This window comes from Elephas maximus, chromosome 7 (assembly GCF_024166365.1).
Source record: "Elephas maximus indicus isolate mEleMax1 chromosome 7, mEleMax1 primary haplotype, whole genome shotgun sequence".
Lineage (NCBI taxonomy): Eukaryota > Metazoa > Chordata > Mammalia > Proboscidea > Elephantidae > Elephas > Elephas maximus.
Window position 1 is genome coordinate 45,969,463 of NC_064825.1, and position 26,962 is coordinate 45,996,424.

The following is a 26,962-nucleotide window of genomic DNA, read 5'->3' on the forward strand; positions in this document are numbered from 1 at the left end:
CTGGTACATCACTTAACTTCTTTGAGCCCTCAGTTTTTTTTATTTATAACGTGGAAGTTACGTAACTATTAGACTCAAAAAATGCTGAGCACCTAACTCTCTGTGCCTGGCATTCTTATACACACTATTTCATCTAGTCTTCACAATAATCCCATGGGCACAGGATATTCACCTTGTATTACTGGGAGGCTAACTCGGAGAGGGAATGTGACTTGCTCACGTCTGCATGATTGATAAACAGAGTCCAGGGCTCAAATCCAGATCACCTGACCACTATTTCCTTTGTATTATGTCCCCACTCCAGCAGGCTATTGTGAGAACTTCACAAAAGAAATGTATTTAAAAGCAATTTTTTGACTATAAAGCTCTATACAATGTTAAGAATGTTAAACAACTTGTTACACCACAGAGAGGAAGAACCAGAACCTAATCTAAGATTTTAAGGGGATGAATTGATCAGCAGAGATAATTTTTCTCTCAATAGTAATATTTTCTATACTTCAAAAATTCTCCATTTAAATAATAAAAAAGAAAATGGCCCAATTAAAAAATGGGCAAAGGACCTGAATAGACATTTATCCAAAGAAGATAAACAAATGGCCATTAGGAAAATTCAAATCAAAACCACAATGAGATAGGTTTTCATACCCACCAGGATGGGCTGTAACCATAGAGAGGTAGCACACGCTGGCGATGTTGTGCAGAAGTTCGAGCTCTTATACGCTGTTGGTGGACACGCAAAATGATGCAGTAGCTGTGGAAAACAGTCTGGCAGTTCCTCAAAAGGTTAAACCGTGTTACCGTAACATCCAACAATCCCACTCCTAGGCATACAGCCGAGAGAACTGAAAACATGGAAAACTTGTACACAAATGTTCACAGCAGCATTATGCATAATAGCTAAAAATTGAAAACCTACATGTTCATCAACTGACAAACATGAACAAAATGTGGTATATACCCACGCAATAGGATATTATTCAGCCATAAAAATGAATGAAGTGCTGATAAATGCTACTATACGGGTGAACCCTGAAAACAGTATGCTAAGTGAAAGGAACCAGCCACAAAAGACCGCGTTGTATGACCCAATTTTATACAATGTCCAGAATAGACAAATCTTTAGAGAAAGAAAGCAGATTAGTGGTTGCCTAGGGCCAGAGGCTGAAGGGGTGGGAGGATGCAGGAGGATCGGAGAGTGATAGCTAAGCCATACAGGGTTTCTTTTTTGGAGTGATGGAAACGCTCTAAAATTGCAGCAATGGCTGCACAACTCTGTGAATACACTAAAAAACAACGAGTTCTACACTTTAAATGGGCATACTGAATGGTATGTGAATTAGAGCTCAATAAACTGTTATTATATAAAAAGTTCTCTAAGTTCACTATAAACTGCATCTGCAATACTAAAAGCCCAAACCCGTTGCCGTCAAGTGGATTCTGACTCACAGCAACCCCACAGGACAGAGTAGAACAGCCCCCTAGGGTTTCCAAGGAGCGGCTGGTGGATTCGAACTGCTGACTTTTTGGTTAGCCACCACCAGGGCTCCAGTTCTGCAATACTAGGTACTTGGTAAAATTTACTTTAAGGCGAATGGACTTTTCTTATCACTGCCTATAATAATTTTGTAGCATTTGCAACCTCTAAATATCCTTCACAGGGATGGCTTAAAATTACATTTCTTACGGAGTACTTAAAACTACTAATACTAAAACTTTCAGGAAAACGATGGCTGGAGATCCATATATGGCATGACCATCCATCCAGTTACTCAAACAAGAAATCTAAGAGTCATTATTGCTTCCTCCTTCCTTCCTCTCTCACACCCATTTCATCAGCAGGAAAGAAGCCCTGTTTGTAAACACCACGAAGGTAGGACGGTTTGTTCACTGCGATATCCCCAGTGCTTAGAGTAGTACCTGGCACACAGAAGATGCTAAGTAAATACTTCTTCGAATAAAGAAAAAAATTCATGCCCTGTTATTAGCATCTTAAAAAAATGTTTTTAAAGACTTCACTTGACAATGTTAATATCCGTAATAGTAATAATAAAACGTAGACGATGGCAGTTTCATTTGCCATTCCAGTTACTGAAACATACTAAAATTCTGCAAGGAACACAGGTATGTTATGCTGCCAGAGAATGTAGAACATAATACCTTTATTCGAGTTTGTTCTTATAACCTAATCCATGAATATTTAAAAGAGATTTTATTTTATAAAAACTTACATCTGTAAGTAATGAATTGACCTTAACAGAGGGCTTAACCTGGAATACGTGGATAGGCTTGAGGACCCATGAACCCCTAAAATTGTATGCAAAAACCTAACATGTATATTGGCATGTGTATCTTTTTGATGAGTGAGACAGTTCATAGTTTAATCAGATTTTCAAAGAAGTCTATGACCCAAGAGAGGTTAAAAAATTATTTAACTAGAAACAGAGTCACAAAGTCTTTTAAACATGAAAAATTTGTACAATAAAATAATATCCAACAGCTCCATCTATGGGTAAGTCATTATCACCAAGTAGAAATATTGACAACCACCAGAGAGATCAGTGCATCTTATGAATGCTTGTATTCAAATCTTCAGTGTCAGTCTAGTTGAAATTTATTAACTATAATATCACAGCTTTTTTTTTTCAGACATAGATGCAAAAATTAGGAGACTGTTGATGACTTCTACTTACAGTACTTCAGCACCAAAAAATTGGGCAGTTATGCTGATATATGTATGTACAGTTCAATATTTGTCAGTCTTAAAATGCTTATTTATAGTGAATCTATATAAAACCGTTAAAAACTTTTGTATTTACATTTTTAAAAATGAAAAGTATAGTTTCCTTTGCCACAACTTGTCAAAACTGACTCTGACCCTCCCACCCTCTTACCCCATTCTACTTGTGACAGACAGCGCTCACAAGACCCAAACATATTGCTTGAACAAACTGCGTCCTAACAAGGTAGAATGCTTAAAAACATTACATTTAGGACTGTGAGTGAATGTTTCATACATTTCAAAGAAGGTTAAACAAAAGTATATAAAAGTTATTTTCAAAGTCTCAGTCCAACATAAATGTGCAATTTCAATATAAGAAAGCATCATATGAATGAATAATTTGTTTTCCTTAACATAACTGAACATTTCCTTTGAGCCAGAAAATGTTTCTTTTCCTCTGCTTCACAATGAAACATTTTTTCATAATTTTTTTTTTTTTTAAAGGGAGGAAGAGGAGAGAGTAGACAATCCTGGTTTACAGGAACTGTGTCAGAAGGTATACGGACTGCTGTGAAATTTTTACACTTAAATAAATAAAAGGCAAAGTGTGCTGCCTACAGCACAAAGAAACAACACAATAAATTAGCAGACAACTGGCGAAAATGTACAAGCCACCAAAAAAGCACTTTCCACTGGTTAGTGATCTGATTTTCACCACCCAACAAGGACTCTTTAATGCCAGTATTTTTCTAGATATTTTATAAACTCATTATGAACTGAGCAAATTGTAAAATGTTAACCAATTCAACACTTCCAGGGATTTGCAAAAACATACAAGGTTTTTTTTAAAAACTGTTCCTGACACACCATTTCAAAATACAAACTATTCACACTCTTCTTTTTTGATGTTTTGCTCAGTAGAAACCAATTGAGGAACATTCACAGGAAAAGTCTCTTTCCACCGCAAGACAAGACTTTTCCACTAGCCATTGTCCAAGACAGAAAGAGTATCAGGTCTGAAGTCACTGTAGATGTGCATTTTTTTTGTTGTTGTTTTTTGTTTTTTTAAAAAAGTACATTCCCCCATGAGTTTTATCTTGTTTTAAAATGCTGCTCCTGAAGCAGTTATCTTGTTGAAACACTGCCGTTTCAGGGTCCACAGCCTAATTACGGGCAAAGTGCTCTCTTTAGACATCAAAATACAAGGGCTTCCCTGGACACCTGGTAACCAAGCAGGTTTTAAAGTGCACTCCTGTGTCCAAAACACTAGGACCGTTCCGCGGAACTCTGAGAGGGGCTGGGCTCAGTTCCATCCTCCGTGCTACTGTCTATGTCCTGCTCCATTGCTGTCTCATCATCATCCAGCTGCTGACTGGTGAAGTTGTTGAGCTCAAGGAGCCCGCTGGGCTCTACTACCACGTTGGAGCTGGAGTGACAAGGAATAGCATACTGGGGAATGGCCTGGAAGAGAAGACACAGGAGAGAAGCTTTATGGTAAGAAAAGGTAACAGAAGGATTTCCCCAACAAAGCTACAGAAGTATAAAAGGAAACCGCCACTTATTGACAACTATCACATGCCAGGCCCTGTGCTAGGTGCTTTCACATATGAAATTCTACTAAATCCCCATAACACTGTAAGGAAAATATTACTCCTGTTTTACAAATGAGGAAACTGACAGGCTATGGGACTGAATCAAGGTCACACACTTAGTCAGGGGTAATGCCAGGATTCAAATCCAAGTCTTGTAAAACTCGAAGTGCTCTTTCCTTCCACTCCTTTATGGAGCCTCTTCTAACAAAGGAGGCTGAAGTCTGGTGTCTTAATTCAAGAGACAGGCTTTCAAGGACATTTTAATTTGATCATTAAGCAAATTTAAATGGAAATGTAATAAAATTTTACTCTTTAATATCTGCAAGCTGAATGATTAATTTGCAGATACCACAATATATTTTGAATCCTTTGGTAAGCCTTTGGTGGCTCAAAGGGGAAGTTATTTGGGTCACAGAGTAACAATTTTTATTGAAAATGAGAGTAGTAAAAGTATTAAAGTACAAGGGAGGACAAAACCGCCTTCCAAAAAACAAAAATATCAGTAGATGCACACATATTATGGGCATATTACTTTGTCAGATTCCTTTTCTTATTAGGCAGATCCTTTTAAAAGGCAAATCAGTTCATGTCATGCCCCTGCTTAAAACTCTACAATTATTTACTACTGTACTTGCTAGGGGAAACCCTGGTGATGTAGTGGTTATGTTCTACGGCTATTAGCCAAAAGGTCAGCAGGTTGAATCTACCAGGCGCTCCTTGGAAACCCTGTGGGGCAGTTCTACTCTGTCTAGGGTCACTATGAGTCAGGATCGACTCGATGGCAACGGGTTTGGTTCTCTGGTTGGTTGTGCACTTGCTATACAAATCAAACTCCGTACCAGGACGTCAGCCTCTGCCAAACACACTTGTACCTTAGGGCCTTTGCACTAACTCCTCCCCTATTCCTGGAATACTCTTCCCCCAGATCTCTGCATGGCTGGCTCCATCCTGTTATCTGTATCTTCGCTCAAAAGCTTAGAGAAGCCTTCCATGATCAGGAAACCAAAAATATTGGGCTAGCCTCTGGCCCCATTATATCCATATACATTTCCTTCGTTGCATTTACCATCTGTTCGTTAAACTGCTTCTCATCCTTAGAATTTAAGCTCCACGAGAGCATGGACCAGAGTGCAGAACTTGACTATTTTGTCATTGTTAGGTGCCCAGAGCTTTAAACAGGGTCTGACACACATTAGATGCTCAATAAACATTTACTTAATGAGTGATACATTTTTAACACTAAAAACCCCAAAGCAAAGTTAAATATCAGTACTTTGTAAATATACCTTGCCAAAATAACCTTTACTGGGGAGAGATGTTAATTTAGTTTTAACACTATCAAGAAAATAATGTAAGATGCTTAGGCACTGACTCTAGGTTGGAGTTTTTTTTTTTTCCCCTCCTCTGTTCTATACAGCTGATCATTGGGAAAATACAGCATTGTGGAAAAAGTACTACACGGACGGGATCAGGAGACCAGGATTTCAGTTCAGCTCTGGATCTGACCTGCTGTGGGTCACTGAGAAACTCATTTCCCTTCTTTGAGCCTTAGTTTAATTCTGTGTAAAAATACAGTTGGAAATGCCGTAAAGATCCTTGCAGTTCTAAAATTCTATGGATTCCATATATAGAGATTCCTTCAGGAGAGAAAATACAGCCATCTTGTTTACTCCCCTATCCCCAGCACCTAGCACAGTGCCTGGAACACAGTAGATAAATAAGACACATGGAATGAATGAATGAATGAACAAACGAATGAATGAAAGATATATTGTCCACCTACAAAAACACTTTTCATTTCAAAGCATTTAATATCAAACATGCTGAATTTTCATATAGCATTCTTCAAGGAATTAAAGCACTTTTATACACTTCCTTCACTAATCTTCATAGGTATTTTACTGAATCAAGGAAATCAATAATTCAGATCAAAGCTAGGCATAATTAGTATGATCTGAACTATTTTAGCAATATATTAATGATGCCTGGCTATAATAACAGGAGCATTTTTATGGAGACAGTCTCTGCCAGACACCTCACCAGGTGCTTTATATATGTATTTTCTCACTTAATCCTCAAAACAACCCTGCAAGGTAAGTGCTGTTGTTTCCATTTCATGTGTGAGGAAACTGAGGTAGAGAGGTTATTTTAATTCAGTTGCTCAAAGTCACAATGCTAGTAAGGAGTAGAGATAAAACTTAAATCTAGGTACTTCTGAGTCCAAAAGCTCGGTTCTTAATCACTGCTGTCCTTCCCTCTGACACAGCACACCTGGCACATGGTACATGCTAGAAGTTAACTGGGTATTCCGCAGAGGACCTACTCAGTAGCTACAATCCTTGATACTTAAAGCAAATCACATTTTTACCCCTGTTTAAAAAGTACAGGAAAACAATTTCCAAATAAACTGTCAAAAATTATTTTCAGTTTAGTGAGGAAACCAAACTAAATCACCAGTAAATTTTAGTAAAAATGGTAATAGCTACCATCTATGGAACAATCACTAAGAGCCCCAGGGACTCTTGTGCTTGGCACTTCATCTCAATTTTAGGCAACCCTCACATCAATCCCGTAAAGTAGGTATTACTTATTCCCATCTTACTGATGAGAAAACTAAGGCAGTTTTGAGCAACACTGAGCAACCTTGCCCAAAGTTACACAGTGAATGGCAGTGCCAGGAAACCACTCCTCTTCTACTGTACCCTATCTCTTTAGGGGTAATATATATATAGGTATCCTTTTGTCAAGGATTATTGAATTCACTAACATTTGTATTTATAGAGAGGAATGAATTATTTGAATAATTCAGCAGTCATTTCTACCTACCTTCAAGCATTTCCTTCATGCTGGATTACGTTTTATTTGGTTTAATACTGCCTAATTTGCATTTTCTCATAGGTCAGAATCATGGCAAAGAGAAGGCTTATTACAGAAACTTCTAAATCACACGTAACAAATCTACGGTAAATCCTACACTATCCACACGCCAGTAAATCCAAATTCTCAAAGAACTATAACGAACTGCTCTGATACTTCCAAATCATGTATCAGGTTAGCAGAAAATGAAAGATACCAGGAAAACAACCCAATACCCTGCACAAAGAAAGGGAAATAAAACACAACTTCCAGGGACTGGTCTGGACTCAGTAATTCTCCGGCCTTGATCTCTGATACATGATGACAGATGACTTTTAGAATGAAGGAAATGTGATGCACAGAAAGATCTACCGTCAATAAATAATTCTATTACATTCACTAGCCTGTACTTACCAAGGCAGGACAGTAACCATAACCAGATTTTTACTAACAATGATTGGAATAAAAAGCCAATTTTTATGGTTAATTCTCAGTTAGATATTGAGTTACTGAGGCACTTTTCCTTACATCATGTTTCTCTAGATAGTGTAGTTAATTGAGGTTCTACCATACCGAGAATCATAAATTTGGATCAAGAATTAGAACTATGCTTTTCTAAAGAAATGGTCCCTGAAATAAACATAGGAGTACAATCCAGTTATATTCCAGGAGTTTTTGAGCAAAAATTAAGGGGTTCAAAGTTCAGACCCAGGAAACCGCTGATCTCCTGATTGACTTGCTGAGCTGACACTGGCAAGCGTGGCTTACACCTAGAAAATCAAGCTCAGAACCTTTGACTGTCTCTAAGGTGTGCTATGTGACAATATTCATCACTTTTCTAGGATTCTCTTCCAGAAACTAAATAGGTATAAATTTCTCTATTTGTAGTTTTTAAACCAAATTTGTCAAACACTATTTCAAAAATGATCTCATGTCGTTATACCATCTTGGATTGGAATGCCTGAGTCTTCCTGTGACATCCCCAAACACACCCAAACCCACAGCCCCCAAGATTTCTCATTTTCCTTTCAATTCTTACCTGAATGATAATTTCTGCTGGGCTCTCTTCAGCTTTCTTTTGGCCTATATTCTGAATACGCATGAACTGGCCTGTTATAGGCACTCCTGGTGCATCGATTTTCCTTGTCGTTAGGGGAGGGCCAACAGCAGATGGACTTGAACAGGACTCTCTACATTTCTGTTGCTGGGAAGTAGAATTCGCCATCCCTGCCACCACCACGTGGGTGGAGGGTAACGGTCCTGCTTCACCAGTGAGCATACTAGTGGCAAGAACCTTCTTTGGGGGGTCCACTACCATATGCTCTACATTTGTATCAATCTGAGCTTCCATCAAAGACATTTTCAAAATGTCTGACACTGCTGTCTTCTCAGAGGCCTGCATGGGAGATATGCTTGTAACTGGTGATGTCAGCTTAGGCACAGAACTGCCACCAGTTATCTTTGTAACTGTGGGAGGCTGGCGCCCCTCAAAAGTTATCTTTGTAACAGAGGATCCTTGGGTTATAATTGGCTGCTCCACCTGAAAATAAATTGGGGTTGTGTGTGTTACAGCTACATCTCTTTGAGAAAACCTAATCAAACACCTCAGACAATACGGCAAAAGAAACATTCGTGCGGTATACTAGGAAGACATTGTAAAGAGCGGTGTTTTAATAAGAGGGCTGGATGGGAAGCATCTGGCTACTTTCAAGGAACCTAGGAAAAGAGAAGGGGTTGAAAAAAATCTTTGTTCAGCCAGCCAAGGTTCATAGTGGTGAAGGAAAAAAAAGTCACAGCAGCCTTGTTTTCCTTTGGGATTTACATCTCCACATAGCACACCTTCAAACCATTTCAAATTATTTCGTACAATCTTTGGCTTTTTCAAATAAAAAGAAGTAGGGATTTTTTTTCTCAATCGTTTGGTTCAAAATACATTTTTAGAAACATATTATATATATGTATTTATAATAACCATACACACATATATATCACTCCGTCATTGATTTTCCCTAACGTAATTTTACTTTCGATTATCTACAGATAATTCCTCTGTAATCTAGAAGATAAATTTATTAACTAGATGGTGATGATGTAAACTACAAAGGAAGACATTCAGTGAAGCTCCTTAAAAGACTGCCATCTACTTAGCATTACTGCCACAGAAATAAAGAGTTCACAGGCATGGAAAGAAATATTTTATACCTTAAAAAAAAATAATAATTTAGGGATATCAATTTTATGAACTGTTGGTCAATGCTGAAGTGATTCATTAAAAACTGGCTGGAAAATCAAGTTCTGAGTGCTATGCCTTTTTTTTTCTTCCTATATTAATGCGTGCATTTCTTCCCTAATGTCAGCCTTCTGATGGGATAAAGTAACAGCAGCGTAATGAGGCTTTTGGGTTTCCTCTTGCCAGGAGAAAGCACTGCTATCACGATAGGGTCGTGATGTTCTCATTTTTTCCGTGAACAGAGAAGTTTAACTTTGCATGCTATCAATATTCCGTTACCTGGCTTGTCGGCTGTTTCTCTGACGAGGCTGGGAGCGGCATTTGGCTCTGGGGGGTTTGGGGTTGCACGTAGATTTTTGGTTGATTCGGAGCCTGCTGCAGTTTAGGGAGCTGCTGCGTGGTTTTCACTGCAAGCACCTGTACTACAGTTTGTGGGGGCTGTGCCATTAGGGTAGGAAGCTGCCTGTCTTTGGCCACCATGGGATGCTGTGTGTGCTGTACATCTGGCTTGGGCTGTGCTTGTTCTTGCTGGAGAGGGGCGAGTTTCTGATGCCTGATGGAAAGCTGGGGCATCTGCGGGAGTTTGTGCTGGAGCTGCTCTGCCTGCAGGTGGATGGTCTGCTTCTGTTTAGTCTGGAAGCACTGCAGAGTTTTCACTTGCAGCTGAGTCTGTTCCAGCGGGGGCTGGCTAAGTTTCTGCTGTTTAGCTGACTGTGACTGAGTCAGGGCAGATCGGTAAAACAGACCTGTCTGAGGGTCTAAAGTGTCCATCTCTTCAACCTCGCCCTCCTCAGTTCCAAGTTCCTCGCTGTGTTTGGTAAAAGCAGTGTGACTGCTTAATGCCTAAGTAAAAAAGGCACAAAGTAAGAATGAAATAAGAAAAACACCTACATTGCTACATTTTCCTCAAACTGGAAAAGACTTGAGTATGAGATTCATTCAAAAATTTCAAAGAGGCTGAAAGACCAAGAAACCTAAAAGGAACTTTAGATTGAGACTCTTCTAATTTCAACTCTCAAACATTAAGTACTGTAAAAACTAGTCTATTCACTTCTATAGGGAAAGTGCTAGAGGACCCAGGACTTGTAGATTAGAGGAGTAAGTTTGTGCTGCAAGCACAGACAACAGAAAAAGAAGAGAAAGGCTCCCTGGCTCAGGCAATGCTCTCTCGAGACTATTCATCAGAGATGTCAGCCCATTTCAAGGAAGGATACAACAACTAAGGAGGGAGGCATCCAGAGAAAAGCCAAGGTTCACAGAAGCCACTTTGGCTGTGTGCATGTCCAACACTGTCTGGAGATAAGAGATGTTGTCTGAGGGACATGCCCACTCCAGTCCCCACAGAGGCCCTCCCTGCTGGGGGTCGAGATGGTTCATCAGGCTTCCTTCACCAAGGTCTGAGTGAACAACACTCTGGACACACCTTCTTTGCCCCTTCACTAGATTCCAGGCCCACCCGGAACAGCCTCCCAAAGACCTGGATCCCAGGAGAGTGAGAGACTGGAGAGCGGGGAACAAGAGCATTCCCATCAGTGGAAAGAGACTTTGTCTGGTGTCAGTTATAACAGTGTTAGGAAGAGGAATCGATCTTGAGTGACATGGTTAAGGCTGGCCTGGCTGACCTCTCTAGGTGTCTTGAGAAAGGTTACTTTCAGGACCTGCCAGATGAGGGCCAGACTCCAGGCTGAGGCCTGCCACCCAGTGAAACCTTGGCCAGCTGGCTTCCCTCAGTGACACAGCAACCCTCATCCTTCCCACTGCCTTGTCATATGTTAAACTCCACTCTTGAAAAGACTCCACTCTTGAAACCCTCCTCTATATCGTAATGACTTTACACATATAGGTTTTTAATTCAACATTTCTTCACTGCCTTTCAGGTAGTTTGCCTACAATTAGGGTCAACTGCTACCAAGTGAGTTATGTGATTTATGTGACTGCTAAATAAATAAATATGTATTTTTTAATGATCAGTGATACATAAATCTGGTATCCATGATATAATTAGGATTCATATAACAAAGGCAGTATAGTTTGGGATTAGACAGATCTGGGTTTAAACCCTGGCTCTACTGCCTAAGGCAAGTTACTTAACTTCTATGAGTATGAGCTTCCTCATTTGTAAAAAAAAAAAAGGAATAATACAGCTACCTTGTAGGATCATAGTAAGAATTAAGCAAGTTAACATTTATGAAGCTCAAAGCACAGCATCTGATACAAAATCAACTTATAATAAAGATTATTTTTCCTCTTCCCCATTACCCTTGTTACCAGGTGTTTCTGTTTTATATTAGTTTTTTATATTTCTGTTTATATTAGTTTATTCTCTCCTTTCTGTTGAGCCCCTTCTTCCTTAATTGGTCACATATAGTTAAAGAAATCATATATTTATTTACCTACTTATTCATAATGTTCCCATGAGGATTCGTTATAGAAATAAAAAACAAGCAAACAAAAAAGCCCAGCAACAAATAGCTAAACAAGCCAAATGCTATTTCATTTGAAAATCGTATTCAACTCAGATAACTTCTTCCATAATAATCAAATACATAGAAACAGTGACTAATTCTGATGTTATTAGATTCATCTAGACTGCCCCACCCTTTTAAAATGCTTAGACTTCACAGAAGATCCAGGAATACTGTTTTTTCATTGTTTTTAGGTGTTAAGGCCTTTAATTCATTGCCTGTACTCACTACTCAGAGATCAAAGAACTGCATACCTACGATTCAGTTATTTACCTTCTTAAAATAGGAAAAGAAACTGAATCTTATCTCAGGAATGAGGCAGTTACAGAAGGCAGGAAGAAAGAGAAGAGATACAACCTGCTGCATAATGTGGGTGATTGCACCGGTTGAAGATGCCGGGATGGATTTCACCACCACTGAAGTCTGTGTTGCAGTCTGTGACTGAGCCACATGCTGGAGCAGGGTCCTCTGGGGTTGAGAGGGCTGCTGGGGCTGGGAACGATGGCTGACTGGAAGTAGAGAAGGTAATGATATTTCTCCAGAAATCACTACAGCACTTTAACCAACAGTCATTTTAAACTGTGAGCTTGTGTCAAAGAGTGTAGTATTGTCAACTAGGAAGCAGAAGACCAGAGTCTGACTGTCTATGAGTTGTGTAACGCTAAGAAAGTCACTTACCTTCCCTGAGACTCTGTTTCCTCATCTGTAAGCTATAGTAAGGATGAGATGAGAAACGTACGTAGAAGTGCTGTGAAAACTATTACCACAGAGGAGGAACAAATTCCTTAAGGTTACATCCTCCTGTGAGTTGTACTCACTTTCTCCAATTGATTTTTATCCCACTAAGTTTTTTTTTTTAAGGTAACAAAGCAATAATTGGTTTCTATAATCAAATCCCAGACTAATACGTTTAAGGACATTGAGATAATACATGTTCTTTAATCTCTCAGTTCCACTTCCAAATATAATACAAAAATTAGAAGCACTCGCTCCTTCGTATGAAGTGATACTGTCTCGCAGCCTTATAGGCCCTAAAGGTGTAACAACTCAGGGTGATGTTACAAAGAGAACTGGATCACGAGTCAGATCTGATTCTATATGGCTCTGCCACCAACCAGCCAAGTGAATTTGAAGGGGTTACTTAACCTCTATTAACCTTTAAAACTTAGAGGTTTTGTTTGTTTTTTAATGGAATAATAAAAAATTGCCATTTCTACCTAGAAGAGGATCAAATGAAGCAATGAGTTAAGAACGCTCTAAATTGCAAAGTACTAAACGAACATAAGGTTAACAAAGGAATAGGAAAAAATCAGTGTTCTTTAAATCTTCCCAAATTTAGCTCATCAGACCCAAGGTTCCATGAAGTAATTAAAACTGTACATCTATTTCGATGCCAATCTACTTTACCAGCCTCAATTTCAACTTCCTAATCTACAGAGTTTAAAAATACCTATGGTTACTGAGAAACCAATTCTCCCAAACAGGAACAAATAGAACAAAGCAAATCTGTAAATTTGCTAAGGATTTTGAGAATATCAAAACCCTCTCAATAGCCCACGATCCTAATGTTCATATACCTTCATCTACAATTTCAAGTAGTCCTGGTTGCATGCTTAGAAAAGGGCAGAGTGGGACGTCCAAGAGTAAAATGACCACTACAGAAATCAATGGAAAAATGTCATCTATGCATTGTAAGCACAGAACTTTAAAACCATCCAGTGAAATATAAACAAGTTTTATTTATTTTTATGATTGATTCTATCTATATTCACCAATGCAATTTTTCTACTGTTGTACATATGCCAACAAGTGATATAAGAGCTTATAGGCAGCATCATCAGTATTCTTTTCTGAATTTACTGTAGTACATTACTGCATGTCACAGTACTTTTTATATGTACATTTTTAATTACATGAGTTAATAAAAATTTTAGGGCCATATGTGCTCGACCAAAAGGAAGTCAATGCTTACATTAAAACAACTACTGAAATCATTCACAATATGATTGAGTAGGAGAAAAAATAATCATACTAATATTAAAAATAAGCAAGCAAATTAACGGAAGTTTTTTTTTTTTTTGGAAGCATCATCAGACATACATAACATTTGAAAAATAAGTTTCTGATTAAATTATCAGATTAAATGGAACATTTCTGCTGCCCATACTGATTTACGTAATTACTACATTAATTTTTTTTTTTAAAGACATGAAATAGATTAAATAGATCAACTATAACCATTTAAAATGAATCCTCATTCAGGATACTATAAGGCTCTTCATAGTAATTCCCCAGAGTTCAGGAAGGTTAGAGAAAACTAACACCCACTGCAGGACGGTACAAGGGGCCACAATCTGGCAGCTGGCTTTGAAGTCAAAGAGAAAGCTCAGTGTCACTGAGGTATGATGGGAGGAGGTTGTACAAGGAGGTCACAGAGTGAACATTTGCAAGACAGCTGAAGTGACCTTAAGTGGACCATACACACACCATAAAACAGTCACTTATTTCTTTAAACAACTCCTATTTTTCCTAGTGTCAAATTGCTCATTTCTAAGAAAGAATCCCACTATTGTCTATAAAAGGAAAATCTCCACCCCTTTCACTAAGTGGAGCTTACCTTTCCTCTACCAGATCAGAGTAGAGCGCATCCATTTAAATGTTTCTCCCCCCAAAACAACGGTCTTTTTTCTTCAATTATGCTACGAATGGATGCACACCACTTACCTAGAAGGGGAAAAGCAACCTCTGTCCCCTCATCAGTGCATTCTGAAAAGGATAAGTAAGGAAGAAATCACAGGTCTTTTCATCTGTTTACCATTTGATAATCTACTCTACCCCCAGAGGTTAATACTGGTTTCCCCAACATACTGGTCTCTGCTTTAACTGGCTTTCTGCTAAGTATCTTTAAAGAAAGACCCAAGATATTTTCCAAAATCTCTTCTTTTTCAAACTGGATTTTCCCTTTGGGTAATTTTAACCCATTAATCTTAATAATGTGTCCTGAAATAATGCCAAAGAATTCCCTTTCCTCTTTGGTATTTACATACTTCAAATATTTTTAACTTTGTATTCTTATTTAATCACCCCTTAAGAAAACTTATGACTGGAGTTCTTTACATATTGCCTCATAAATCATCTCTTCCTACTCCTTAATTATTCATATTACTATTCTCTGAAATATCTCCAATCTTAAGGTAATGAAGTGTCTAAAACAGAAAGTAGTATTCCAGGGTGTGGTCTCACCAGAACGAAAGAATCTATCATCCTTCCTGTTCTATTTCTCCATGTGTGCCATCTAAAAATCTCATTAGCATTTTCTGCTGCCGCACCACATTTTAAACAAGTATCTAATTTGCTTTCCACCAGAACTCCTAAGTATTACAGGGATTTAAGGTTTTCTACCTTTTTTTTACACACACAAAAAAGGCTGAATTTTATACCTTCTTTGTCCTTTGACCCACCTATTCCAAAACTAAAAAATTCAGATGGAAGAAAATACTTATTCTTACATAAAAGATATTTATCCTCCCTCTACAATTGCTGCCCTCTATTCACAGACATTATTTATGGCCAACTTGTAGTTTTACATTACTTGCAAACTTCATAACATCTTACTGATTTTTTTCTAGTCATTAAAGACAGGGTAAATCCTAACGACAATATGAATTTGCTCTGAGAGCAAACTAGAAATATAAAGAAAAAAAAATATATATATATACTTTTCCTTATTCTCCCCCAAATAACCATCCCATGAAATTCAGAAAGGTAGCTCTCCTACCTTAATACTACTTTTTAATAGGACACCTACCAGTAGTGATGTATTCAGCAACTAGTTCTGACTCTACCACAGCAATTGATGGACTCTCAGGAGAATGTCTCTTTTCCTGGGTCATCTGAATAGGCACTGCCATTTGACTCAAGTCAATAGTGGGTTGTCTTGGTTTAGATTCCAATTTTTCCTTTACTGCATAAAAAAGTCAGGGGAAAAGTTAACTTTTATCATAAACAGGTACCAAAACCAGAGTTGTCCATGGGAATAATGAACCAGTCCTCTGGGGTGCCACACTGGCAGTGCAGTGATTAGGGAGGCAGTGAGTTGAAAAGAAAGCAGCAGAAGTGCTATTCTGGCTCTATAGTACACAATTTGCACAACCATACCCAGCAGCCTAACAAGAAGGTGCTCTAAACAAAACAAAATTTAAAAAAATCTCAGACTCAGATACAATCAAGCTAAATCCCTCTTACTATCACTAGTCCAAACAACCGGGTTTGTTATATCCCTGGTATAGACTCTCCTTAGGATATTTCCTTTACCCTTCTTCAGGGTAGTCCCTGGTGTTCTTGACTTCTTGAACGTAAAAACGAAGGGTGAATAAGCAGTACACAGTTTGATTTGCTCTAGGGCACATCTACCCAGAATAGGAAAACACAGTGACCAAAGTTAATCACCAAAGAAATGTCACAATGTCTTCAATGACTCTCAAAGAGTAAAAATTTTCAGAGTTATGAAAAAATGGCCTCTCTGTTCTTGCAGAAGTGTCTGAAAATGGGGTGGTGTGAAATCAAGAATGGTTTCAGTGGATAGACTTACTTTCTATCTTATTTCTACTTTTTATTATTATTATTATTATTTAAACGAAATCTACTCATTTAGTTCCCACCCTCTAACTTTCAAAGTTGTGCTACAAGGGACACTGTCTATAAGGCATTAATGAATATGGCTGTGTGTGTCAAAGACAAGAAGCTGAGGAATGTCTAAGGCCAAAAATAACACCAATATAAGTATTAACCAAAGACTTAAATGCTAGCATTCTTTGAGAAGTATAGATGTTACAATAAACAGTAACCAGTAATCAAGTCCACTGAATGATCACTCAAATTGTTCCCAGCAAGTATACAATGTGACTAAGTCAAAACAATCATTTAAACAAAGAAAGCAAAACAAAACCAAAAGAATATAAAAGTCACCCCCCACAAGCAGAGAAGGCATTGAGCTAGGAATTAAAAAACACAGAGTCTCTCACTCTGCTACTTAAACAAATGGGTACCCTCTCCAGATCTCAATTTACTTATTATCTATAAAATGAAAGGACTGAACAAGATAATTGCTGAGGTCCTTAAATACTCTGACAATCTTTGACCTATTACAACAGAAAAGTCAGTATAACTAACACTAAATATCTTTCATAGATTCTAAGACAAACCTGTAACTAGAAATACTGAAAGAATCCTTTATTTCTAGTTACAGGTTTGTCCTATATGAGGATAGGCTTGCATAGAAGCTCACTCACACTAAGGAATAAATCTAAAGATAAAATTAAAACAAATTAGAACATTACCAAGAGGCCATTAATAATGTTTTATGGCCACAAAACTCCTCTACCAATATCCAGATAGATGGCAGGAGCCCTCTACTCTGCTTCCTGCTAGTCTTGATTAGAACTGGCAACTGCATTGCATTAATCCTTATGCTTAGAAGTGATGGACCTACTCCTTTCTGGTGGAAAGAGGCAACAGGATTGCCCATTTTAAGCAAGAGACAGAGAGGAAGGGGCTCTGCATTTTTTTCTTCTTTCTACTGACTGCAGTCTATCAGTCCTTCAGTATTCCTGTGCACATCTTAATGAAATGACAAGTAAACAGACTGCACCAATGATTGCAGACAAGTCCAGAGGGGGGAAATGTGCTCAAATAATAACAAGGAAAATATAACAGTGGTAGTATTTTAGCACAACCCATCTCTAGAGAAAACATGCTTCATTCAGGTGAGCATGTGAATTCATACCTGTTGTCTGTTGGAGTTCTAACAGAGCTTTGATTGTTGAAGTAGCTGATTGTGATTCACTGGATACATCCTGATAAATTATGGTGGGGCTAGTCTCCATTGCAATCTCATGTTCTGACCAATCCTGACGCCGGGAAGCAATTACATGAACTACAGGCTGGGAATCTGTTTTATATTAGTTAAAAAAAAACAAACCCTATAAACAAAGTTTCTCTTGGAAAAAAAAAAACAATTTGTTTTTGTTTTTATCTTTGTATTTATTGTAAACTTTATGCTTTATCTCCCCAACAAGACTGTAAGCCCCAGAGGGCATAAAGGTCTTTCACTTCTGTATTCATTTATTCATTCCTTGATTCAACTAGGTACCAATTTGCCAGAATCTGTATTTGGCATTAAGGACATAAGGAGCTCATGGAATTATCAGAGGATACTCAAGAAGCACACAATCTGGTTGGGGAGACAGACATGTAAAAAGACAAATTACAATTCAATGTGATAACTGCTATAATAAATAGGTGTGCATTTGTGTAGGTAGATGCATGTTTGTTTCTAATAAGAACAAAATGCTGAAGGAGTCTTATTTACCCCAATGCACCTGAAAATGGTTCTGTATTACAGCATGAGCACCCAGTCAACACTTACTGGATGGCTAAATTACTGAAAGGAAATTCTGTTCACCAACAGCAAGAAAGGACAGGCGGCCTAGAAGGAGCATGATATAACAGGACAAGTATAACATCTGGATTTCAAAGTCGTGGGTCACAGCCCCAGCTCTATCACTACTAGTAACTGATTCTTTGGGTCTTAATTTCATCATTTCTAAAATGCAAACAGTAAAATTACCTCTCTAACTCAAAAGGTTTCAGAGGATAAAATGAAATGATACATGTAAAAGAGCTTTATAAACTATGGAGGACAATAAAAATATTATTATTGTTGTTATTATGGCCTGAAAGTTCTCTCTCAATTCTAAGGCTCTTTGTTAGTTTCAAAAAAAATTACAGTCCTAATCCAAAGTTTACCATATACATGCTATACAAGCATGTACATAAATACTAAATGTGTACCAAATCAAGCAAGAAATTATTTGAGTTTTCCATCTATAAAATAAGCAGGTTGGGCTAGACTATCACTAAGTTCCTCAACTCCTCTGTCCAAGATACCATACAGAAAATTGTGAAAGATATAAAGGCAAGATCCCTATATCAAGTTTAGATTGTAACAGGAAAAACATACTCAAATAAAACAGCCTTTTTGTTTGAAGAAAACAAAATCAATGTACGACAGATCTGAAATTTTTAATTACCATTAATAAACTGTATTTTCCAGAAACACTGAGTAGAATATATGCCAGCCCAAGGACGTATAGTATCCATTAAAAAAAAAAAAACTTCCAAAAAAATGCAGAAGACTGAAGCATACTATCTTGCAATATCGAATGCCATGTGAAACATAGTTTTTCTTTACTCATCCTAAGTAGATATACAGAATTTAAACATAAGAGAACCGATTAGGGAATAACTCCTTTTATAGAACCTAGATTTGCAAACTTAAGATAACTTCATGATGATATAAATACCTCTTGGTTAGGTGATAGGACCTATAGGCAAAGAATGACTTTGCAATCCAACTCTTTGTGACACACTGAAGATCCAGGAGAACGCACAGATTGCATTTGTAGTGAGGTAAGGTCGAAAAGGATTGAAAAAGAAGACAAATTTCCACAAGGGTGCACCGATCAGAGACCATCGCCCCAAAACATCATCCTGTAGGGGATGGAGCAATTGCTCACTCTCTTTCTGTCCATACTCAATAGAACGGCTGATCATTATAAAGTATCACTGTAACAACTCAACAGTCACAGAATGTGAGCATAAGCCCAGATGTGAAAACCATTCCTTAAGTGATTCTCCACCCTATCTTTGGCTTGTAGTTATACCTAGATAAATCTACTGCCTCTTGAGTCTGATACTGGAGTCAAAGAGTACAATGACTGGGACACCAGGTGCCTGGTCTCACCAGAACCATCTGCTTATGCAGTGTACATCCATCTAGACTTTCTGACCTCTCTTGAGGATGGTGACCTGTTGACCCTCAGATGTCTTTTCCCACAAGTCATTCAACAAATATTTATCGGACACCTACTACATGTTAGATACTAGATACACAAACTTCAGTTATTACATCGAAAGGCATCCCTCTATATGGAAGATGTGTCGTATGTTTCTACTATGAAGGGTCTATATCACACTTTCATAGACTCATAAGACCTCTCCGCTAAAAGAAGCCTTAAAGTTTGTTTAGTGCCAAGTCAATTCTATACCAAAACCTTCACAACAATATCCCCACCAGTCTGGGAGTACCAAAGAATTCACTACTTTCTAAGACGGTTTTCTTCTATCTCTGCATAGCTCTGACAATTAGAAAGGTCTTCCTGTGACTTCTCTTCAATGGTTGTAATTTCCATCTATGTATTCACAAAGATCTTTTCCCTCTTCCATGCAACAGTCCTCAAGATAACTGATGAGTGTGCTCACATACCTCCCAGCCCAGCCCTACCTGTACTTTCTCTTCTCCAGGACAAATATCCTATTTCCCCCAACCATTCCTCATACAAAATGATTCTCAGATGGCTTACCCACCTACACCATCTCTTCTGAACTCAACCTAAGATGTCTATATCCCTTCTGTGATATAATATGTACCTGCCCTCAAAGTACTGTCCTAAATCCCAAGGCCTTCCCAGTACTTAACTGCCTAGACAGCATCACACAAAATGTTCCAAGAACTTTAGTTACTCAAAGATATTCTGCAAAAGAAGGGTTTCATTGTCAAAAAGGCTGGAGAACACCCTACATTATATACTCCACTCTTCATCTATCACAATATATATTAGTGCAAAATGGCTCTGAAAAGTCCTACAAAAGTATGTTTTCTTTAACTCAGGTTTATTCTCCACCCTTACCCTGACCTATCGAGCCAGTGCAACTTCAAGAAACTTTATTTTAGAAACTGAGTTGTGACCTACCCAAAACAATGTCTTTACAGTATGCATTTTTGTATTTGCCTTGTGCCTTGTTCCATTTTAAATCCCTACCCTTGGTTTTTTCTCCTTGTTCTCTTTTTTTTATTTAACGTAAACTTGTATTCAATGAAGCAGAATATATATATATTATATATACATATAATATATTATATATATATTATATATATAATATATTATATATATATGTATATATATATATATATATATATATCTAATCGCCAGAACACTGAGGTACAGAGAGCAAGGTGGTCTCACACCAGAGGATCTAGAACCCAATGACACTAGCATAGAAGCTATGGAAGGTATATGACCAAATTTTCAGTATGTGATCTAGGCAAGTATGGCCTTGATATGTTAGGCTTGGTCACCTAGCTATCTATCAATATCTAAGCAATAGTCCAGTCTATGTCACTTAAAAGACCCACCCACAAGATTATGGGGAACTCCAGAAAGGAAACAACATTTTAGATTCAAGCAACAAATAAGAGTCTATAAGGCTGACGATTATATACTCTATGCCATAGTTATTATGGCTGCCAAGTCAGTGCTAGCTATCCTCTTTGCTAAATGATCAGTATTAAAATAGCTGGTAATACAAAGTAATATTGGGAGCATAGTGTATAAGGAGTGATTAGCCCTCTCAAGGCGATCAAGAAAAGCCTTACAACAGGGTGATGATGAAGGCTTCTAGTCTGTGAGGAGACAGTTCAGGAATAAGGTATCAGGCCTAAACTGCTCATTCATGGGGGTGGAGGACAAAAGGAGAAAGTTTAGATGTAATTTTAAGGGAATCAAGTGGAATTGAGGGATTCCCTTGGTATAAAAGATATTTTTATATTCTAGGACTTGTGTGTAGGGAACCCAACACCCCAAAAAAAAGTCATCAGAAAAAGGATGTAAAGTCAAGAAAAGGTTGATTCTTCCTTACAGAAGAATGCTAACTACTATATGTAGAAAAAATGACAGACTTTAGGAAATCATTAATGGAGACTAAAACTAGTGGATAAATGTTTGATGAGGAGCATGATACTTACATAGTCTCAAAGTATCTCCTCACAAATTACTATTGATCTCAAAGAGAAATATGGTAACTTCAAAGTGGAGAAAACTCAGAGGTATCACCTTAACCAAATGATAAAAGTTAACATCATCAATATTTGGACAAACTGACATGGGCCTCCTGATATGTTAAAACTGAGAAGGACACATCATCACATCAGTGGAATTCATGCTAAGTCTAATCATGAAGAAACATCAGACAAAACCAATTTGAAGGGACAGTCTGCATAGTAAGTAGCCTACATCCTTAAAAAATGTCAAGGTCAAGAGACACAAAGAAAGGCTGAGGGCCTAGTCCACAATAAAGGAGAATAAAGAGCCACGACAGTTAAATATAGCTAAATGAAATGCATGATCATGAACAATGGGGAAAGAAGCTATAAAGAATATTATTGGACAACTAATAGTTGAATATGGATTACAGATTAGATAATAATAGTATTGTAACAATGTTAAATTTCTAAATTTGACAATTGTACCTTGGTTATGAAAAGAATAAAGAAAAACAAAAAACTCATTGCCATCAAGTTGATTCTGACTCATGGCAACCCCATGTGCTACAGAGTAGAACTACTCCATAGGGTTTTCTCGACTGTAATCTTTACGGAAGCAGACCACCAAGCTCTTCTTCCATGGCACTGCTGGGTGAGTTTGAACTGCCAACCTTTAGATTAATAGCCATTTGCAAACTGCTTGTGCCACCCAGGGACTTTTCATGAAGAGAATAATCCTTAGGAAATACAGATCTACAAATTTAAGTATTTAGGGGTAGAGGAACATTGTTTGCAACTTATTCTCAAATAGTTAAGAAATTTTAAAATTATATACACATAGAGAAAGAGCAAGACAAAGAATCAATGACAAAGCAAATAGGGCACAACGTATACAAATCATGAATCTATGTAAAGAGTATGTTACTAGTCTTTTTACTATTCCTGCCATTTACAAAGTTTGAAATTACACCAGAAGTAAAAGTTACTTTAGGGAAAAAAGAAGACTAAAAACTACAAATCAAAGTAGGAAAAATGGACAGTTATGCAGCATCTATATTCCCAGTAATTATGGCCCTTGTATAATTTAAAAACCAGCATAATTTTACACTGACCAAAATCCTAATTTTCGGCTGACCAAAATCTTAATCCCTTTCTCTTTAAATCACAGCACATATATATAATCCCAGCCCCCTGGCTTTGTGAGAACATACTAAGGAGCTATACAAGGATATGAGGGGAGGGACAAACTCAGATTATAAAAACTGGCTTTACAGTCAACTATATTAGAGATACCTATTCTGAATTGTGAAATTCTCAGTATTACAGAGTATTTTTAAAAGAAACAATATACAAGGAAAAATAGAGATTAAGTACAAATAGAGGAAATCATATACAAATGACAGAAGAGCAGAAAACATTATACATAATCACTTTGCTAAAAACAGCCAAGCTTTTGCCCCTTAGAATGAAAACTGAAGGCTCGCTAATGATAATGACGTATCTGGGAAGTACTGTTTGCTTTACAGATCCCTTAGGAAAAGACTAGCAATTTCAAAGGATAACCTGAGATTAAGTATAGATAGATAGACAAATAGATCTAGAGATTTCTACTGTTTGTGACCCCTTGAGCACCAATCCATATGCTAAACATTCTACCTGATTTCTATGAAAAAAAAAAAAATTCTCAATGGGGAAAAAAAAGGTAGAATTATTCAAGGAGCTACAGACTCAAAAATAAAAGATAAAGCAGCTGATTGATCTGTTAAGCTAAGAATAACCAATTGCCATCCAGTCGATTCCAACCCATAGTGACCCTAGAAGACAAAGTAGAACTGCCCCATATGGTTTCCAAGAAGTGGCTGGTGGATTTGAACTGCTGACAGTTTGGTTAGCAGCTGTATCACTTAACCACTGTACCACCAGGACTCCGACACTAAGAATGGAATCTGTAAATATCAAGTCAGTAAGTTTAAAAGAAAAGATTAGAGAATAAGCATCACTCCATTGTAACTAGCACATCAAATGATTCATAATCAATATAAAATGACATGGTGAATTTTGCAAACTGATTTAGAAAATATTACTATCTTGATAATATGGTTGAAGAAAACTATCCATTTTCTGAAATGAGTGCCATATTGCTTGTTAAAAATCAACATTTTTATTTATTTTGAATTCATGAGTTTTCGAGGACCATTTCAAAAGCTACCTCCTTCATGAAGTGCTTTCTCATCATCTCCTCACTAGAGTGTAAACTTTCAGCCTTTGAGTTTTTTGGGCTGTTACTAATAAAATTCTACCTGACACTAGATTGTTATGTGTATATTTTTATCTCCTATTCTAGATATTAAGTTCCTAGAGGCCAAGGGCTATATTTTATTCGACCTCTGTAGGGTCAAGCACAATGTACACAGTATAAACTAATAAGTAGTTGTCAAATTGAGTTAATGGAATAATCAGCAATTTGACCCATGTAAGAACAATCTGGAAAGATTTCAGATTGAGAAGTTAAATAATAATAATGTTTGCACAATATGAAGAAACTACACTAGAAACACAAAAGCTAAGAAAGCACTCCAGAAAAGATGATGAGGAGGCAGAGAGAGGGAAGGAGCGAGTGAGGAACGAGCAAGGCAAGAAAAACAGCCATGCCTAGATGTATCAGAATGCATAAGCATAGCTATAAATATACCACCTGACAATAAGGGCCATTAAGATAAGTGACAGACATGAGTACTACGTTTGTACAAGATCTCACAGCCTATGATCGTGAGTTTATTTCAAGAGATTTCCCAGAAGAATAACAACATAATTAAAACAGCACTGAGGACAAAGAGCTTCCTGTCTGGAGAGTCAAGCTTCATAGCTCCCTCTATATAAGCTGGATGATCCTACAATTATCATCTAAATTGGGATACTGCTGAGTGAAAGGGGGTGCCATTAATAATTATGCTAGCACACAGGTATAAACTAGGATTGTTCCATGCAAATTGGAATGTACGGTCACCCTACTCACAGTCCATTTATGGCCCTCCTCTGGCCACCTTGATTCTTTCCCAAGGTTCAGCAACTTCAAAAGGCTGTATTCACTTTCTCACATACTTCTTCCCCTACTTACCCAAACCAAACAACAGGAATATGAGAATTACCATCTGGGAATCATGGTTCTATCTAGTTTAATAGCACCTGCCTTGACAAAATCACCAGCTAAAGTTTACCCATTATTTAATGAATACAAGCCATGCAGGAAAGAATGGTAAGCCTTACCAAAAATAAAACTTCAGCCATTGATATAATATCAAACAAAAGAAATCAAAAGAATCAACAAATTAAAACATGAAAATTTGTTTTGAAATCCCTAGATGCAATTCTATTGTAGTACTAGGGCACTATGTCAGTAGTAATTATGTGAATCAGAAGTAAAATGGATCTTACCTTGGGAACTTTGGGAGGACTCTGTAGAAGAGGAACTACTATCTGTGTAACTCTGTGGTTCTTCCTTTCCCTCCTGAATAGATGAATTACCAGCCTCTGCTACCCTGGATGCTTGCTGTAATGTTTCTGTTACCAGCTGCCTTGTTTGTTCACTAACAACTGTAGCTTGAAATGTCACTGGTTTGGGTTTAATAAGAACCTAGAAGAAAAGTGTAAATAATATCCAAATGAAATTTTAGAGCACTTATTTAAAATGCTGAACTTCTAGGTCATGAACTAATATTTTCAATACATGGAAACCAGCATTCTGCCCACTTATCATGCTTTGGGCACAGCACTGTTCATGAAAGACTAATTCAACCTACGGACAAATTACAGCTAAGCCATATACAACTTTTTAAGTGGTACATGCCAGATTGCAACAACCATGATCCTGACAACAGCCTTTGTCCCTATTTTCTGTTGCCTATAATGACTTTAAGAGTCATTTTACAACCTGTAGGAAGTATAGTAGGATGATAGCCACAAGCTAAGGATGGCAGAACAGAAAGACACAAGGAGCCTAGATTCCCACTGGAATTTCTGAGCCACAATATCAGCCCAGGACTGTTTCCCTCTGAACTTTTATTAGCATAATAAAAATAAAACCCTAATTTGCTTAAGGCACTATTCTTCCCATTTCTTTTTATTAGCAATCAAATGAAATTCCTAACTGACACACCTGCACAAAGTAAACTTGCTTGAGACCTAAGTCATCTTTGAAGAAAACCCGAGACGAACACTGATTTAGACAACTATTAGAAGCAACATGGAATGTGATGGATCAACTTCCTGGCAACGGTTAAAACAACGGGCAATGAAACAAGTGAAATGGGAGTAAATTTTCAAACTGGAGAATTCCATTTCAAAATTTGGACTCTTCAAGTTGACTTCAATTGGGTTCATGGAAGAAAAAATGTTAACTCACCACAATTACTTTTATTTCAACCATATATAAGACTCTAAACCTTTTTGGACTCTATTAAGTCACTCAATTCCAAGAATTCAAGAATGAAAACAAGCCTTTCTATGACTTACACATATGATGGGAGAAAATGAAATTGTTACTGATGAAAATCAATAGGCAATTTGGACAGGTGTCTTATTTCTAACCACAAATTTATGTTTTTAGATATATAAACTATTTTACTACAATTCTAAGGGAACAGATCCTAAAGGCAAATTATTAGTTTACAGGTAAATTAATACTTTTTACAAAAATTCTAGGATAGCATTTCTCAACCAAACTTCTAAACACTCATGGATATTGCTCCCTTTGATGTTCTCAGAAAAGCAGTTAAACGTGCAAAATAAACAGCAGCCTAGCAAAATAAGATGAAATCCTGAGCCTCAAATTCCTAAGCAAAATTCGGGAAAAGTTCCTTTATCTTCTTCTGCTGATTGAAAAATGAACAGATCTCTAGTTTTTCCATAATTTAGGGTTCAAGTGAAGCAGATTTTCAAGTAAACTACATGCCTGTAAAGGCCATGTTAGCTTATAAAAAGTAAATACTTTTCTTTGCGAGATTCTGAGTAACCGTCATCCTCCCTTCACCATTTACTCCTCAAGTAACAATATGCACCTTCAGCAAATTTTATTCCAGGGAGACTTTCTCCAGTCTTTGTTGATGGCATGACACAAATATTTAGACATCTAGAAAAGTGCTAAAGAGAGAAACACAGGTTTTGAAATTAGATGAATACCCATTCAATTCTAAGTTTTACGATCTGATATTTTTC

The 26,962-nt window shown here is 37.4% G+C and overlaps 1 protein-coding gene across 11 annotated transcripts in view; it reads right to left on the bottom strand.

Annotated features, from left to right (window-relative positions):
• Positions 1-2,189: 2,189 nt before the first annotated feature.
• Positions 2,190-26,962, bottom strand: part of EMSY (EMSY transcriptional repressor, BRCA2 interacting) — a 107,494-nt gene continuing 82,721 nt past the window's right edge. For 6 of the 11 annotated variants that reach the window (XM_049889768.1, XM_049889767.1, XM_049889765.1 and 3 more), the window contains 8 exons: positions 25,184-25,382; positions 17,651-17,815; positions 15,674-15,829; positions 14,590-14,631; positions 12,223-12,374; positions 9,680-10,243; positions 8,210-8,710; positions 2,190-4,183 (listed from right to left, as the gene is read on the bottom strand). In XM_049889768.1, the coding sequence (XP_049745725.1) occupies positions 3,989-4,183; positions 8,210-8,710; positions 9,680-10,243; positions 12,223-12,374; positions 14,590-14,631; positions 15,674-15,829; positions 17,651-17,815; positions 25,184-25,382 (1,974 nt within the window). In that variant the 3' untranslated portion in view covers positions 2,190-3,988. The remainder of the gene's footprint in view (positions 4,184-8,209; positions 8,711-9,679; positions 10,244-12,222; positions 12,375-14,589; positions 14,632-15,673; positions 15,830-17,650; positions 17,816-25,183; positions 25,383-26,962) is intronic. The other 5 variants (XM_049889770.1, XM_049889766.1, XM_049889773.1 and 2 more) reach the window with 4 other exon arrangements.